The sequence below is a fragment of the Phycodurus eques genome, chromosome 19 (genome assembly GCF_024500275.1).
Source record: "Phycodurus eques isolate BA_2022a chromosome 19, UOR_Pequ_1.1, whole genome shotgun sequence".
Taxonomy (NCBI): Eukaryota; Metazoa; Chordata; class Actinopteri; order Syngnathiformes; family Syngnathidae; genus Phycodurus; species Phycodurus eques.
The window spans coordinates 641,810-658,400 of NC_084543.1; the positions used below are offsets into that span (position 1 = coordinate 641,810).

Below are 16,591 nucleotides of genomic sequence, written 5' to 3' on the forward strand. Positions count from 1 at the left end.
AGCGACTCGGACGAAAGCTGTAGGAGGAGTTCGCAAAAATATGAGCCCTGAAAAAATGCCAAAATGACACACCTTTTTCCTTCAAAAGGTCATAGGTCACTTCCTGTTGGAGTTACAATATCGCTCGCACTGAACCTTTTGTGCGTCTGGGTCCCCTTTCGGCATCGATCTAGGGGGCGCTGCCGAGCCATTTTCTGGAAATTCGTGAAATTACCCAAGTTTTCAGCAGACAAGATGTGCATGCCGAATTTCGTGAGTTTTCGTGCACGTTTAGTGCCTCAAAAATGGCCATATTTGGAATGACTCAAATAATAATAAGAATAATTTCTAAAGAAACAATAGGGACCTCGCAGGTCTACCTGTTCGGGCCCTAATAAATATATTGATTATTATTATGGATTGCAAAGGAGAAATCGCGTATGTTGAATAAAGGCGGGTTTTTATTTTATGTATTTTGATTGTATTTTATTTTTTTAGGAGACAAGCAGAACCTTTGAATAAACGTGTTTCCGGGAGGCGGGTTGTTTGCGGGGACTGGCGGTTCGGTTCCGCATCGGACACGAATGTTGGCTACACTCGCTGTGGGATGGAGTTTCGTTGACAAACACACCGTCAAAGTGCGTCCGTTATTCAACCTGTAGCGATTTTGGCTGACAAAACGACGATATATAGTAGCCGAGCACCATGGCGGACACCATCGTAAGTGCAAAAGAAAGGAAAAGAAAAGTGGCGTTTGTTGCTACCCCGGCTCGGCTAAGGCGAGCTAGTTAGCCGTTAGCACCAACTCGTCGTAGTGATGAGGCAGCACAATTAGCTCGCTCGCCGGCTAAGGTGACGGCCCGTTCAAAGTGGACGGCCACAGCCGGCTAACCGGCTACAAGGAGATCAGTTCTTTTGGACGAATGAAAGCCACGAGTGACACAAATATCACTTCGGCTGATTTAGGAGAGTACTAAAAGATGATTTTGAAATATCCTATTGTTGTGCTCTGTAAGGCTTATGAATTCTTCAGAATGCGCTGGAACACTCCGCTTTTGGAAAGTTGTTTTTGGTTGGATTTGGTGTCATTAACTGTGAACGTGAACGTCAAAGTAGAGACCAAACTTTTTATTATTTTTTTTATTTTATTAAATTCTTTTTTGGGCCACTGTCATCGTTTCCAGCCTGTTGGAGTGCTGGGGACGCTTGTTTTGACTGACTCTTCATTATTATTTTTACATTATTATTATTTTTTAATTCTATAGTTTCATTGGTATTTTAATTTATTCTTTCTCCTGCTTGCCCTTCTGGTTGTAATTAGGCTTTACACGGTCAGGATTTTCGGGGCCGATCACCGATCCGATCGCAAGATTGAGGAATGTGTCTATTTAAATGACCTGTTCATTTACTCTATATACTTGTGTACTTCATTGCCTAATTAATTGCTCAAAAACTATACTTAATAAATGTGTCTTTGTTCCTCTATTTATGCCAGTGAGGCATAGTGACAGACAGAACATCTATTAGATGGCAGGAAGTAAATACAGTAATTAATGTATCCACTTTTTGTGACATTTTTGTTTGTCGGTGTGCCCTGAGATTTTTTTCAATTGTAAAATATGTTCCTTGGCTCCATAAAGCTTGGAAATCACTGCTCTAGTCAGATCGTTTATTCTAATCAGTCAGGTCAAACCAACATTACAACGTGACAGAAATAATGGGTGCTAACTTATTGTCATTCAATTACTTTATTTTTAATTAAATGACTTCACCCACACCGAAACTTTAGAGCATGATTCGTCAGAACGGTCATGTTTACGTACAAGCGTTAGCGATAGCACTAGCTTGCTAGGCTACATAACGTTTTTGTTGCCTGCCTGCGAGCCGTAACGTATTAAAAGTACGTGAACGTACCTCAAGCGAGCCTTTAACGAACGTCCTCTCCTGTCCTGAGCACCGGTGACCACCAGCACACGATTTCCCCCATTTTGTTCTTATAATATAGTCAGCGGGATCCAGTCTTGCTGTCGTCGCCACGGTAACGCGTGTATCCGGTCGCGTTTGAGTTGACAAGATAAAGCCCAATGATCGTAAAAAACGGGATGCGGTGGTATCGGAATACAAGATTTTATTGCAGTAGTCTGACAGTGCAATCGTGAAAGAGCAAATTTGTCTTGTAGTCTGATTTGGCCATTACGTGTTGTCTGTCTCAGACGTGTTACCTGTTCCATACCGCCGACATATTTTTTTTATTATTATTTTTTTAATAACTTTTGGCCATCAGATATTTCCAATATTACGTCAAAAGACGCGCGACAAGGCTAAAAATAAACTAGCTTTTGGATTCAAATATACTGTGCACGATGGCGAGGCGGAGTCAATGTCTTTTGCAGAGCCGATCGATGGCGTCATTGATCGGATCGTTTAATTGTGACATTAAAGCCGATCAACATAAGATGCTAATTATCAGCTGATACCGATCAGCCCTATAAAATCGGTGTAAAGACTAGTTGTAATACACCAGCGGTGTAAAACTCATTTTTGTGGCGGGCTACGTCGTCGTTTATGGTTTCCATTGGAGTGCCACTATGACTATGAACCCATTTAAGTGTACGTTCACCTGTTCATATTATTACATGTACTAGTTTTAAAATCAGATGCCAGTGAAGTATTATTTGGTTTATTTTAAAAGGGGTGTTTGTAACTAAAAATGCTGTAATATGTCATCGTTTTTACAAGTGAAGACAATTTGTAATCTTTGACTTTTACTGAGAAACATGAAGTCGATGCACATGATCTGCTTCCACCGGCCGTACAAAATGATGTGCTGGGACAGATCAGACACCTGTTTTATATGCGGCGGATTTAAGAACGTGTTATATAAAGTTTTGCGGTAAGAATAATATTATGCCGAGGTACCTCTGCAGCACCAAGGTAACGTGATGCCCAATCCACCATTGTGGTTGTAAATGTTGGCGGTGTTCGTCCGCGCATGGTCACGCGAGAACTGGGACAAACGTGTTATCTTCTCGGGAAAGATGCGTATTGGATTGAATGGAGTCAGAGCTCCCTCCACTGGGCAAACATCGCAAGGACACCATTATGCGGGACACTTGACAGCATTTACTGTTTCATGAGAAATTAAGAATGTATTTAATTGGCAAAACTGCGGCCGTTGATGGTTATTTTGAAAAGGGCTAAAATTCTCTGATAAATTCGGCCAAACCAATGAATCGATTATTTTAGGATAAGATAGGAAATGTGTTGTACGTCATCAGATCATAGTAAAATAAGTTGTTTTTTTAAAAATGTTTTAGATCATCAGGGTACAGTCCCCAGATGGCATGAAGAAAATCCCTTCGACCAAGCGGGAGACTGCTGCTGCCTTTTTAAAGAAGGTACTATACTATTCGTACACTACATCAGGTTTGTTTTTCAAAGGTGCTACTATTCATAAATCAAATGTTTTTAAACAAGCAACTATTCCAAAAAATACAACTATATATATGTGTGTGTGTGTGTGTGTGTGTGTGTGTGTGTATATATATATATATATATATATATATATATATATACACACACACACACATGTATGTGTAGATATATATGTATGTATGTATGTATGTGTGTGTGTGTGTGTATATATATACAGTGATCCCTCGTTTTTCGCGGTTAATGGGGACCGGAACCCACGAAAGGTGAAAATCCGCAAACCCATCCCCCCCTAGGAACTTTTGTGTATGTGGGTACCAGAATGTTTAAAATATGTCAACAGTATTTATACTTTACATATTTGAGACAGGCGGCACGGTGGATGACTGGTTAGAGCGTCCGCCTCACAGTTCTGAGGTCCGGGGTTCAATCCCCGGCCCCGCCTGTGTGGAGTTTGCATGTTCTCCGCGTGCCTGCGTGGGTTTGCACTCCGGTTTCCTCCCACATCCCAAAAACATGCATGGTAGGTTAATTGACAACTCTAAATTGCCTGTAGGTGTGACTGTGAGTGCGGATGGTGGTTTGTTTGTATGTGCCCTGCGATTGGCTGGCAACCAGTTCAGGGTGTACCCCGCCTCCTGCCCGATGATAGCTGGGATAGGCTCTAGCACGCCCGCGACCCGCGTGAGGAGAAGCGGCTCAGAAGATGGATGGATGGATATTTGAGACAAAGATTACAACAGTACACGTATTTACTTAAATCTTGAATGATAAAACCTTATACAGTAATTAACATTAATCAACATGGCCTTCTGAGAGAGGTGAAGAGGCTTGCGTTGGTGGCGGAGGAGAGGCTCTCACTTGACTCGTAGAGGCTTTAGGTTCACTCGGAGACTCTTCTGCTGGAGGCGCTGATGGTGTAGCTGGGGTTTTACCTTGGAGAAAAACATGGTGATGGGTAGTTGTTGTCTTTGTTTTTTCTTTTGGGTCAAAATTCCACCGTACAAGGACATAACCCCGTCTCTTATTATGCGGAGTTACCACACGTTTTGCTTCCTTATTGAAGCAATTTTGTGGATGGTTGCTTCCTGTTTCTTGATGTACCGGACTGTAGATTCATTCACGCCATAATGGCGTGCATAACTTCTGCCCTCTTTCATCATTCACTTTTTCGCTGATGGTCATTATCATCTCCTTCCTCTTGGGCGCCCCGGAGGAAGCTTTCGCAGGGTGACAGCGCTTAGGCGGCATTGTAAGGGCTTAACTAATTAAAAAAAGTTAGCGCTTCAACAGAAAAAGTTACCACGAACACAACACTACGATACAGTATGCGAGACAGTCAACAGCGTGCACGAGACTGGCGAGACACAACAAGGGAAGATGCTGGGTGAGGTTGCGATGATGCGCAGCCAATCAGCTCACGGGATAAATCCACTCGTGCTCTCATTGGTCGATGTTGCGCCGGGAACCAATCACGCGCCTTGTATGAGTGCCCATACAGTACAGTACAGGCATGTGCAAACTCTCTGAGTCAACTCATCTCTTTGTTTGGCATGCAGGGAAACCTTCTCTCTCGTGCATCAACATGAAACAACGCGTCTTTCCGCAATAAGGCTGCCGATATGGCTGTATTTTTTCATTTTTATTTTTTGATGAATTTTTATTTATTTTTTTATGAATACGCATTTTGGAAAAACCTGCAAAGCAATGAAGCCGCAAAGCGTGAAGTGGCAAGGGAACTGTGTGTGTGTGTGTGTGTGTGTGTGTATATATATATATATATATATATATATATATATATATGTGTGTGTGTGTGTGTGTGTGTGTGTGTGTAACAGAAGGCCCATTTGTCCTTCGACGGTGTATTTAAACTCTTTGTTCATTGACAGATTTTTTTTCCCCCCCGACTCACTCGTCATGTGCGAACTTGTTTGATGCTGTTGCCGTCGTCTTCGCAGGTGGCCAAAGAGTTTGGCTTCAACTCCAACCGCTTCTCGCTTTATCTGAACCGCAACAAAACGGGAGAGATCCTCTCCCAGAACAAAAGCCTCAGCCTACTGAAGATCAAGTGAGCAACAGCCGAGGGAGAAGTCCCCGCAGAAAAGACAGGAAGTGATGTCACTAAGACGTTTTGTCCGCTCTCCGCAGGCACGGCGACATGCTCTTCTTGTTCCCCTCGGGTTCGCCTTCCTCCTCCTCCTCCGGCGGGGAGGTGATGGACACCGCCGCCCCGCACTCGTCCTCGACGTCGTCATTGCCGTCCACCTCGTTCTCGTCCTCGTCGTCCGCTTCCTCGTCCTTCCTGACGCCCCGCCCGCAGTCGGCGCCGCAGATCCAGGAGGACAACATCGACCAGTATCTGACCAAGCAAGACGGCAAGATCTACAGAAACCGAGACGCGCAGCTGTGAGGAGACTCACTGCACACGCCACACTAAGTCTGCTAGCTTAATGCTAACATATAATGTGAAAAGCCATAGTCGGCCTAACGGATATTAGCATAGCTGTTACAGTAATTGCAAACATTCAAACAACTGTGATATTTAACACAAAGAGCAGCAACTCGTACAAAAAAAGTCTACGACAATACTCGCAGGCATATAATCTCTCTACACTGTGGGAACCAAACGAAATATAGTATATAGTCGCGTGACACCAAGATGGCGACAAAGCGTTACTTTTGTCCGAACGAAACTCCTCAACTCAATGAAGTCGCCGCATTTTCTTGTCACAGATGTCGCCATGGCGCCCTGGGGAAATGTGTGCACTGTGTACCGTTAGAGGTGAGATTCTTCTCCTCCATTTTCTTCTCTGCCTCCTTTTTATTCTTCACCTCCTTTTCTTCACTTTTCACTTCACATTTTCTTCTTCTACTTCTCTTTCCTCTCTCCTCTTTTTAGTCGTCTTCTCCTTCCCTACTCCTCCTCCTCTTCAACTTTCTTCCTTCTCTCCTTTTTTCTTTTCCCGCTTCCACCTTCTCCTTCTCTCCTCCTCCTCCCTGTCTTTCTTTCCTCCTCCTCCCCCTCGCTCGGCTTGAGTGTGACGTGGACTCGATGCGTCTCTCCTCACAGCCTTTCGATGAAGACTACCTGAACCACTTGGACCCGCCCGTCAAGCACATGTCCTTCCACGCGTATCTGCGCAAGCTGACCAGAGGATCCGACAAGTAAGCCCATCTGCCATTTTATCCATTCGTTCATGTTTTTTACGCCCAGTTTTACTCTGAGGCATATGCGATGACGTCATCAATAAGCGGTCTTGCGATTGGTCGGTAGAGTCCAAATCGACATTTACATTAAAACATTATTTCAAATTGACAGTGCAGAAAATGCACCGACATGAATTGATTCTTGTTCAGTTCCTGGTTTGGTCCCTAACATGTCAGAAAATATCTCATCTTGAAAAGAATGCCAAGATAATCGTTCTGCTTTTGTGGAGGAATATTTACTATTGAGAGGGTAACATTCCGAGCATTTGGACAACTTAAACAAGGTCGCTAAATGATTAATCATTTCTCAAAATAGTTTTCGATTATTTTTTTATTAATCGATCAATTGTTGCACCTCTATTTCTGTTTGCACACCAAAAACCTGTATCGTAAACCATATTTCCGCATTGAAATTAATATAAATTCCATTTATCTGTTCCAGCCTCCCCCCCAAAAACTTTTTTTTGTATTTCTTTTTGTTTTTTTTTTGTAACGTACTTCAACTAGCAGCCCGATTGACTGTGTTCTTTTGTGGTGTCACAGGGGGAAGTTTGCCGCCCTGGAGAACATCAGCTGTAAAATCAAGTCTGGCTGTGAGGGCCACCCTCCCTGGCCGGAGGGCATCTGCACCAAGTGCCAGCCCAGCGCCCTCACACTCAACAGACAGGTACGTACCACACTACGGAAACACCGTTCAGCATTGAAGTACGTATTCAGCAGTTACTGCAAAAGATGTTTTTTACGCACCTGGCTTGCTCACCTTTCAACTGCGCACATTCCCCCGTCCAGACTTGTGACACACCCACCGTGCGTAAACTGGAAATTTGTGCACAGCCACCACAGAAGCGTGGCTCATTGAAGTCTGAGGGAGGCTGTAAATCAAGGAGAATGGCGTTTTGTCATGGAAATCCATTTGGAAAATATAGCAAACTAAACATCTGAACTTAACTTCTGCAGCGGATGTCGTTACCATTTAGATGTGCTCAAGCTGCTCATCGCTCTGTCTAACGCGCTACACTTTGAAGGAAAGTGTGTTTTCTAAATTCTGTATGAGATAAATCAATTTAAAGTGATTTGACTAAACTACTGTGCTTATGACTGAACGCATGTTTGGAGGGCCAGCAATAGAAAAGCAGGTGTGCCTGTCGTTTTATATCCGTGGTGACCAGCAACCTTCCTTGTTCCACAGACCGCGGGCGAGTCCGACATAGAAGCAAATAAAAACAAATGACTCAAAATCTCACTCAACATTGCGCCATTATGATAACAGTCGTCGTAATAGTGGGAGCCTCGCGCTTAAAAAACAAAACTCAGAGGAGCATGTTTGAAGAGGAGAAGCTCTGCGATCACAGAGGTAAAAAAAAGTCAGCTGGCGCCGATATTTTTCGTCGGTTAGTTTGATATAATACACTGACGTAATGTGTTAATACGCCCGTTGGACAGTCGGTGCGCGTTATGGTCCTGCCCACATTGTCAGGATGAGTCAGCCGTTGTCCGAATCCAAATGTGCCATATAATGTTTCACCACTTGAGAAACATCGGCCCAACATATCGTTTTCTCTTCTTGGTTTGTGTTAGCATACGTGTGATCACACGAGATTTCGTTGTTGGCGGACTAGATCCGAGATGGGTGGTGGCACACAATCGCACACTGTATAGACCTTTAGTCATTTTCCAACAATATAGTTAAATTCCAAAGTCAGTACATGAACATGAATCAATTCCACGTTCCACACTTTTCCAAGAAACTCTGTCCAAAAGTGCTTCTCCCTGTTCGCACACCTGCAGCTCATTACTTGAAGCTTCCGATTTATCCCTATTTGGGCTTTTCCTCTACCTTGTGTTGAAGTAAGGAATGACATTACATAAATACTGTAAAATGGCTCCAGCGTGTGGGCTCTGTCACAGATAATCTTTTAAGATTTGAAAAATCCTTATGTGTATACCAGGACTGGAGTCCACGGGACATTTTCCAGAGCATAAAGACCGATTTGCGTTGACGTAGAAGGTGCACGACAGTATGGGCCTAAATGCTAAAAGGGCTTTCCACACAGCGTTGGCATCCCATCGGTCTGCTCAGGCGGCCTTTCTTTTGCTCTGCAGAAATACCGACATGTGGACAACATCATGTTTGAGAACCACACCATTGCCGACCGCTTCCTGGACTTCTGGCGCAAGACCGGCAGCCAGAGGGTGGGATACCTGTACGGCAGGTACACAGAGCACAAGGACATCCCGCTGGGGATCCGAGCCGAAGTGGCCGCCATCTACGAGCCCCCCCAGGTGACCGACCCTCTTAGTCTTACTCCTTCCTGACTTTATGGCCAACGGCCGTTTGTCGCGGAGGCGGGGTGTGATGCAGACCCGCAGTAGGCGTAAATCTGCAAAAGAGCAGGCCGGGGTCAGCGACCAACCGAGGTAGGCCCCAAGGACCAGATGAGGAGGCCGCAGGCCTGTCGTAAGAGCAGCTCACCGATGATTGGACATTGTGATTTCCAACAAATGGTGTAGGAGTGCTCGTTTGAAGATTTATCCATGCAAACTGTTGTATAATCATATTTGTTAAGACATTGTTCATAATATTTTTGAGAAATCGCACATGTGAATGTCTTCACATAGACAAATACAATTTGTGCCTTGAGTTGCGAGTTTCATTTGTTTAGTGACCACGCTCGTAACTTGAAACAGTCGAATCTCAATCGTCTTTCCCCGTTGAAATGATTTTAAACAACTGCAGAACGTACAACAATACTCACCGGCTTATGTTTCTCTGCTCTGAGAGAACGACGACTATTAGTTGAGCACCTTGTCTGCTTGTTGTTGTTCTTCTTAATGACGCTGTCCGTCTCGTTTGGCTTGAGCTCATCTCAATTCTGTGGTTCAGAACGCGACTCAGAACAGTCTGGAACTGCTAGAGGACCCCAAAGCCGCAGCGGTGGACGAGATCGCCGCCAAACTTGGTCTTCGTAAGGTCGGTTGTCTCTCTGTCGACGCAATAGCGCCTCCTCTTGACGAGCCGTCTCACTTCCTGGACATTATTTTTTTTTGGGGGGGGGGCAGGTGGGCTGGATTTTCTCCGACCTGCTGTCCGAGGACACCAGGATAGGGACCGTCCGCTTCACCAGAAACCAGGTAGGGTTCTGTCGACGTGGGGCGGGTACCGGTTTACCGTAAACCGTGGTTTTAAAACTTTCCCCTCCCGTTGTTGGTGCGATCAGGCAGTGAGCCTGACGACTTTTCCCCTCGTTGAGAAAGTCGCCTCTTTGGGAATTGTTTAGGTTCTTGGGTACTCGGGTACTTTTTTTTCTATTCAGTGTTCTGCTCTTTCTGGTGTGCTCACCTTGGCCATCAGGGGGCAGTATAATACAGTAATGCAGACTAACGAAATAGAACTGGAAGTGACTCAGTAAGATGATATAATATTAGTTATTTTTCATAGAGGATATAGAGCATACGTCTGTGAATATTGAATTTTCTCTGTACATGTATTGCTCCACAGTTTGTGTTCAAATATCAGTTGTTTGAAAGGTCCTAACGCTGCGACTTCATGCAAATCACTAGGACGTGAGTGGCATTTTCCATTATGTTAGGATTACGCAATCGGCGGCATCCTTAAGGCAAAGTTGTTTGAAATACACATGTAATTGTCTTTGTTTTAGGTTTAGTTTTGGAGTAAACTTCAGCTGGGAGTGGCATTCAATATTTTGAAGCCTTCTGCAATTTACCAAACCGCCACTTTTCTTTTGATTTAATTTCATTTACTTTATTTGTGCACAGGTTGTCATTCGCAGTGCAGACCTGGCTGCGGACAGCAGAGTAAAGCAAAATGATTAAAATAATGAGTTATAGTGAGGTGAATTGAGTTCAGTGGCACCATCCAGCGAATGACAGCTCCTATCTTGAAAAGGTTGTTAGTCGGGTTACTTGTATCTCAAGGCACTGCCGTACTTGTACTGTTGTGTAACTTGGATTTTATTTACAGAGATTGTTTATTTACGTTTTGCTAATGTAGCTACAGAGCATGTTAATTGAAAAAAACGAGAAGTTATTTTCCCAAACGTTTCAAAATAATACATTGAAGAGCTTTCATTGCAATACTGTGACATCTCGATATTTTTCTCCTCACAGTTACAATAACTGATACTGGACCGCGCTTGGGTCGGCTTAATCAATGATGATCAATTTCACATCCCGATGATGACCTACTGAAGTGTGACTCAGTTAGTTAGATACTTGGTAATGTTGATTTCTTTGGACCCCAGGAAGATTAGTCTTCACCTTGGGGATCCTAATAAACTTACGATCACTTACAGCAGCCTCAGCCTCATCAATTTATGTTTGTGCATTTTCTACTCTGTCAATTTGAAATAATGTCCTGTTTTTCAATACAGGGACGGAAATTAAAAAATGTTTTTATTTCCTCTGATTCATTGATGAATGGAAAAAAAAAATTTGACAACTTTATCGATTAAAATGATTTAATGAATAAAAGACCTCACTGTATGGCGAAGCGTTTCTAGTCAATCAGTGGGCTGATTTAGGGTTCTTTCCCAACAGGATTCTCACTTCCTGAGTGCGGAGGAGTGCATCACGGCGGGCTTCTTCCAAAATCAACATTCGAACGCCTGCAAACTCTCTCGCGACGGACTCTTCGGCTCCAAGTTTGTGACGGTGGTCGCGACAGGTCAGGCCACGGTGGCTCTTCCCGGCCCGCGTGTCGCAGCGGCGGTCTTTGTGGACGTTTGTGGATGTTTGCGGTGCTTCTCAGGTGGTCCGGACAACCAAGTGCACTTTGAGGGCTACCAGGTGTCCAATCAGTGCATGGCCCTGGTGAGGGACGAGTGCCTGCTGCCCTGCAAGGACGCCCCCGAGCTGGGCTACGCTAAAGAGTCCGGTCCCGAGCAGTACGTCCCGGACGTCTTCTTCAAGGTAACGCTCGCGCCTCGCGCTTCCCCTCGTTTGGCAACCGGCAGTCAAGGTGCGGCGTTTCGTCAACAGGACAAAGACAAGTTTGGAAACGACGTCACCTTCCTGGCACGGCCTCTTCCCGTGGAGTATCTCATCATAGATGTGAGTTTCTCCTTGCCTCATTGCGTACTCCCACTCATAATAGAAAAAAGAATCATAATGACTTGGAACTATATCGCAGTCAGCACGGTGCGCAAGTGGTGGGCACATCTGCCTCACAGTTCGGAGGTTGCGGGTTCTCCCTGAGCCTGTGTGGCGGTTTCCTCCCACGTCCCAAAAACATGCATACTAGGTGAATTGTTGACTCTAAATTGCCCGTAGGTGTGAATGGTTGTTTGTTTCTATGTGCCCTGCGATTGGCTGGCGACCAGTTCAGGGTGCGATAGGCGCCAGCACGCCTGTGAGCCGCATGAGGACAAGCGGTACAGAAAATGGATGAATGGGTGGATTTAAGTAGCGGCTTTCGAGGAGCCCAAAGATGCTTAACAGTAACTCACGGCAGTAATTTAAATGTATCTGTAAAGTGTTATTGCTTGGTCGGTTCGCTGATTTTAGTTAGTGTGTGTGGGTGATAGCGTTCGTAACTAAATGTGTCTGCGTCGGTTATGAAATGAATTGTTTGGTTGGTTAGTAGTAAATGTGTGTGTGTCCTGCCGCACAGCGAGCCATGTGGCTGGACCCGACTGAACTCTCGTGCGGTGCGCAGGGCTTCGCAACTAGTTCGTGTGAGTGGCCGAGTGATCGGCCACCGGTTTAATCGCCGTTTCTCCATGGAGTAACGTCGCACATTACGCAAACTGTCACGTATGCTAAAAATACACTTCCGGCTTTTCATCTTGCGAGACACTGTCAAGCCATACGAATACAGTACAAATGTATAAGACAGTATACATATATTGCTATTAGAGATCCGAACAAGTGGTTCATAAGTTGAGTCAATTCTCGAGTTAAAGAAGAAAAAGAACACAGAGTCAGAACCAACGGCTACTGTACAACTGCGCATGCGCAGTGAGTGGAAACGGCGGCGGACGTAAACAAAGGAAGTCGCTGCCTGCCCTCCCTGCATACGTTCTCTTGTCGGAATGAAATACGTACCTTGGTCCGTTTTCATTCGAATGCAAAAATGAAGAGTTGGCATTGTACTTTTCAAGTGAACCGGTGGATGAATCCGAACCGGCGCTCATTTGTTTGTGGTCGTAGTAAACAGATGTTGCGTGAGGAGTTTAGGCAAGCGACAGCGGCCCAGGTTGGAGTCGTCCGTGTGCTACTGTTCTTTCTTCGGCTTCCCTCCTCGTTGTTTTGCATTTTCTCCTCCTCTCGTTTGCTTCCCAGATCACCACAACATTCCCAAAGGACCCCCAGTTCACCTTCAGCTCCGCTCAGCGCTTCCCCATCGAGAACCGAGAAATCTTCGGAGAGACGCAAGTAAGGACGCTTGCCTTTTATTTTGAGAGAAAGAGTCTTCAATTTCCCGCGTGTTTCTCCTCAGAACTTCCACAGCTTAGCCGCGTATTTGTCACTGTGCGCCTCCACGTCATTCCTGGACATCGTGTCCGACTTCCATCTGCTCCTCTTCCTGGTCACCAACGAGGTCATGCCTCTGAGGGTGAGTCCGCATCGGTGCACGCCGCGACCGCCGCCGCCGACCGTCTGACTTCGCCCGCGTCCGCCTTTTGCAGGACAGCATCGGGCTGCTGCTGGACGCCGTCAAGACGTCCGACGAGGATCTGGCGGACGCGTGGAAGAAGTCGGAGCAGTGGGCCACCATCGAGCAGCTGTGCGGTAAGTTCCTTCCGTCTTCAGCTCGAGGTGAAACCCCGGCAACGTTTCACATCGGGACTATTTTGAGCGAAATGTCACACAGTTACGTGTCGTGATGATATCAAACCAGGCGTCAGTCATTTTTTCATGGGCCTCATCGTACTTGTGGTTTCCCTCAGAGGGCAATCATCACTGTGTGTATACAGTGGAACCTCGGTTTAATGGACTAAGAGCAGGGAGGGGGTCCTCCGTTAAATCCACCTTTTATCGTGGCCTAAAAAAATCCATTACAGTACTAAATTATTGTCAATAAATATAAAAAAGCTAAAAAATGTTTGATTAGCTTGCTGGTGCATGCGAGGGGGCGTCCAGTTAGCGGTTCCAACTGGACACTATATGCAGTCTGTTAAATCCGAAGTCTGCTAAATCGAGATTCCACTGTCCATGTACAATCTTCTCAGCATATTATTATTACGCACACACAACAAATTGATGGAGAACTAAGTCAGAAGTCAAGGAACATTGTTTGATTAGATTTAAAATGGAATTTGGTAACAATAATTCTTGCAATTAAGGCTGCAACTAACAATTATTTTAATAATGTTTCCAATTAATTGATCAATCGTGTATAAAACATTTTTGAATTTCCATCCCCTCATTGCAAAAGCAGGACATTATTTCAAATCAATGTTCAATGTTCTTATTATCTGTGACAGAGCCCACACGCTGGAGCCATTTTACAGTATTTACGTAATGTCATTCGACGGAAAAAAAACCCACAATCAATAAGGACAATCAGTTTTCAGCCAAACTGGGCAAAGTCCCGTTTTAAGTGCAATATCGGTATCTGCGTGCGCACCGTGACGCGTTTCCGTCCCGTCAGGACTGACGCGCGTCTCCTCCCCCGCAGGCACGGTCGGGGGGCAGCCGTCGGGCCCGGCGGGATTCGACGGCACGGCCGACCCGTCGGCACCGCCGTCCTCCTCCGCCGTGTGGTCGTGCGTGCACTGCACCTTCATGAATCAGCCCGGTACCGAGCACTGTGAAATGTGCAGGCTGCCCCGCAGTTAAAGAACCCCGCCCTCGAGCTGCCTCGCGCTCATGGCGTCCTTTCCTGAGGGAGGGGGGTCCAGCAGCCCCCCCATCATACACCCCCTTTACTCTCGATTAAAAGATGATCAGTCCTTCTACCGTCAGTATTGAGCGCCTCCTGCTCGGATGGTTTGGACTTGAATGTGATTGGACGGCAGTCGTCTCCCTCTTCTTCATCTTCACTCAACTGGTGTCCGCCGCTTCCTCGCCTGACTTTGTTTTTTGCAACAAAACAAAAACACGTGATTACGGAATCCGAAAGACCGCAGATACAAATTTTATTTGTTCCCTGATTTCAAATTGCCTCCAAATAAAATAATGCAAATGCCCTTAATCTGTTCCAGCCCCCCCCCCCCAAAGAAAAAAAACATTAAAAATAAAAATAAAAAAGTATGTGTTTTTGGACAAAATATCTTACTCAGCCACGTGGTAGCGCATCAAAACACACATTCATAACATTTTCTCTCCACGTGACCTGGACCGCCATTGTCCTTCCACTGCAAGGAAACTCGAGGGACGGCTTGACTCTGGAAAAACTCGCAAGTCGAGGCACTCCGATCTCGAGGCGCCACTGGGCAGTGATTCTGGAATAATGGATGATTCCAAATTCCTGAATTGCCATCCAGGTCCACTACCTAAAAATCCATGTATCGTGATTTGATCTTATTTTCTGTGTCACACTTTACGAGTCTCGCTCGCAATCTCAATTTATCAAGTGTCAACAACGCCTTATGTATTTTGTTCTCGCAGTTTACAAATTCGCACTCGGCCCTTTCGTATGTCGACGGCACAGTTTAGCAAGTCGCACCCGTGCCGTTTGCGTGCACGCAAGAAATGACTAAATTGCACTCACGAGATGAAGCCACCTGTACGACTCAGGAAATTACGCTTGTGAGATTTGTCCAATGCATGTTACACAAGGCAAGATGCAAAATTAGTGTGTCACTTACTAAGTTGCGCTTGCGATATTCGAATACAATTCAGTTAATCGAATTACAAATCTCACAGTAGAAAAGCCGTACTTGTTTGCGCATGATTCGTAAGTCGCTTCCGTGCTTCACGAGTTACGCAAGACGCCAATTGCGGCGTAACTTACTAAATTGTGCCCACAAGATTTTTAAGGTGTGTGCAGTTTACTAAATGTCACTTGTGAGATAACGAAATGCGTGCGACTTACTGCTTTCCTAAGAAGTAAGATGCGGGTGCGAGTTACTAAGAAGCGCAAGCAAAATACGTAATGTTCACGTGCTACTTACTAAGTTGCACTTTTGAGATTTTTAGGCACTAAATTGTCCTTGCGAACCGCACGGATGCGACTTACTAAATTATCTTTGTGACATTCGTAAAAGTTACAAAATTGTTTGCGCGCCACATAAAAAACAAAAAAACACAGCTCCCTCGATGAAGAAATCCTGACTTGCGAAGAGTGGGCTCTGTGACTCCATGGCGCCCCCCTGAGGAACAAAAGTGCTTTAGCAAATTTCCCAAACCAGGATGGAAGTGGACACACTTTGACGGAACTTTCCGCAGTCGAAATGCGGCGTTACTGACGGGCGCTTGTGTCCTGGCTATTTATGCTTCTTTAGCAAATTTCTATTGATGATGTGAGAATATAATATTTTTGAGTCGAGATGCTTGTTTGGTTGTTTTTTTTGTTTTGTTTTGTTTTGTTTTTTTGGGGGGGGGGGGGGGGGGGGGGGGGGGGGGGGGGGGCGCGTGTGACTTCTTGAGTGGTTATCTGAAGTCACGTTAGCGAGTGACTTTTGCTTCCTCTCGATGTGACCTGCATTTGAAGTAATAAATAAACAAGAATTCCAAATTGTTTTGGTCTTCCTCTTGAAGTGTTGTTCGTAATATCATATTTAATCCATATCTTAATTATGATGCCAGGGTGGGTGGGCAAAGTAAGGCCCACATTCTCCGGTTAAGCATTTTCATTATTGAGAGGCCAGACATTTTCATTCAAAGTAATTAACATAAAATACTCATATTACAAGAAATATTGACATTCATTGTTCTACATAAATGGCAAAACCAATGTATTCAAATATTTCTTTTACATAAAATAGTCAAATATACATTATTAAATGATTGGTTAGTTAGCATGAAATTAACAATACATCATTCATGTTAAGTCGATATAAAATTCAGT

General features: G+C 44.9%; 1 protein-coding gene across 1 annotated transcript; it reads left to right on the forward strand.

The window, feature by feature from the left end:
- The first annotated feature begins 542 nt into the window (after positions 1-542).
- nploc4 (NPL4 homolog, ubiquitin recognition factor) lies at positions 543-16,134 on the forward strand. Its single transcript, XM_061706170.1, has 17 exons — positions 543-699; positions 3,297-3,377; positions 5,370-5,479; positions 5,560-5,817; positions 6,145-6,193; positions 6,482-6,576; positions 7,162-7,285; positions 8,722-8,901; positions 9,503-9,589; positions 9,679-9,750; positions 11,176-11,302; positions 11,387-11,547; positions 11,617-11,688; positions 12,919-13,011; positions 13,076-13,192; positions 13,266-13,368; positions 14,258-16,134. The coding sequence occupies exons 1-17, from the start codon at positions 685-687 to the stop codon at positions 14,416-14,418; spliced, it is 1,905 nt and encodes a 634-aa protein (XP_061562154.1). The 5' UTR covers positions 543-684; the 3' UTR covers positions 14,419-16,134.
- Positions 16,135-16,591: the final 457 nt, after the last annotated feature.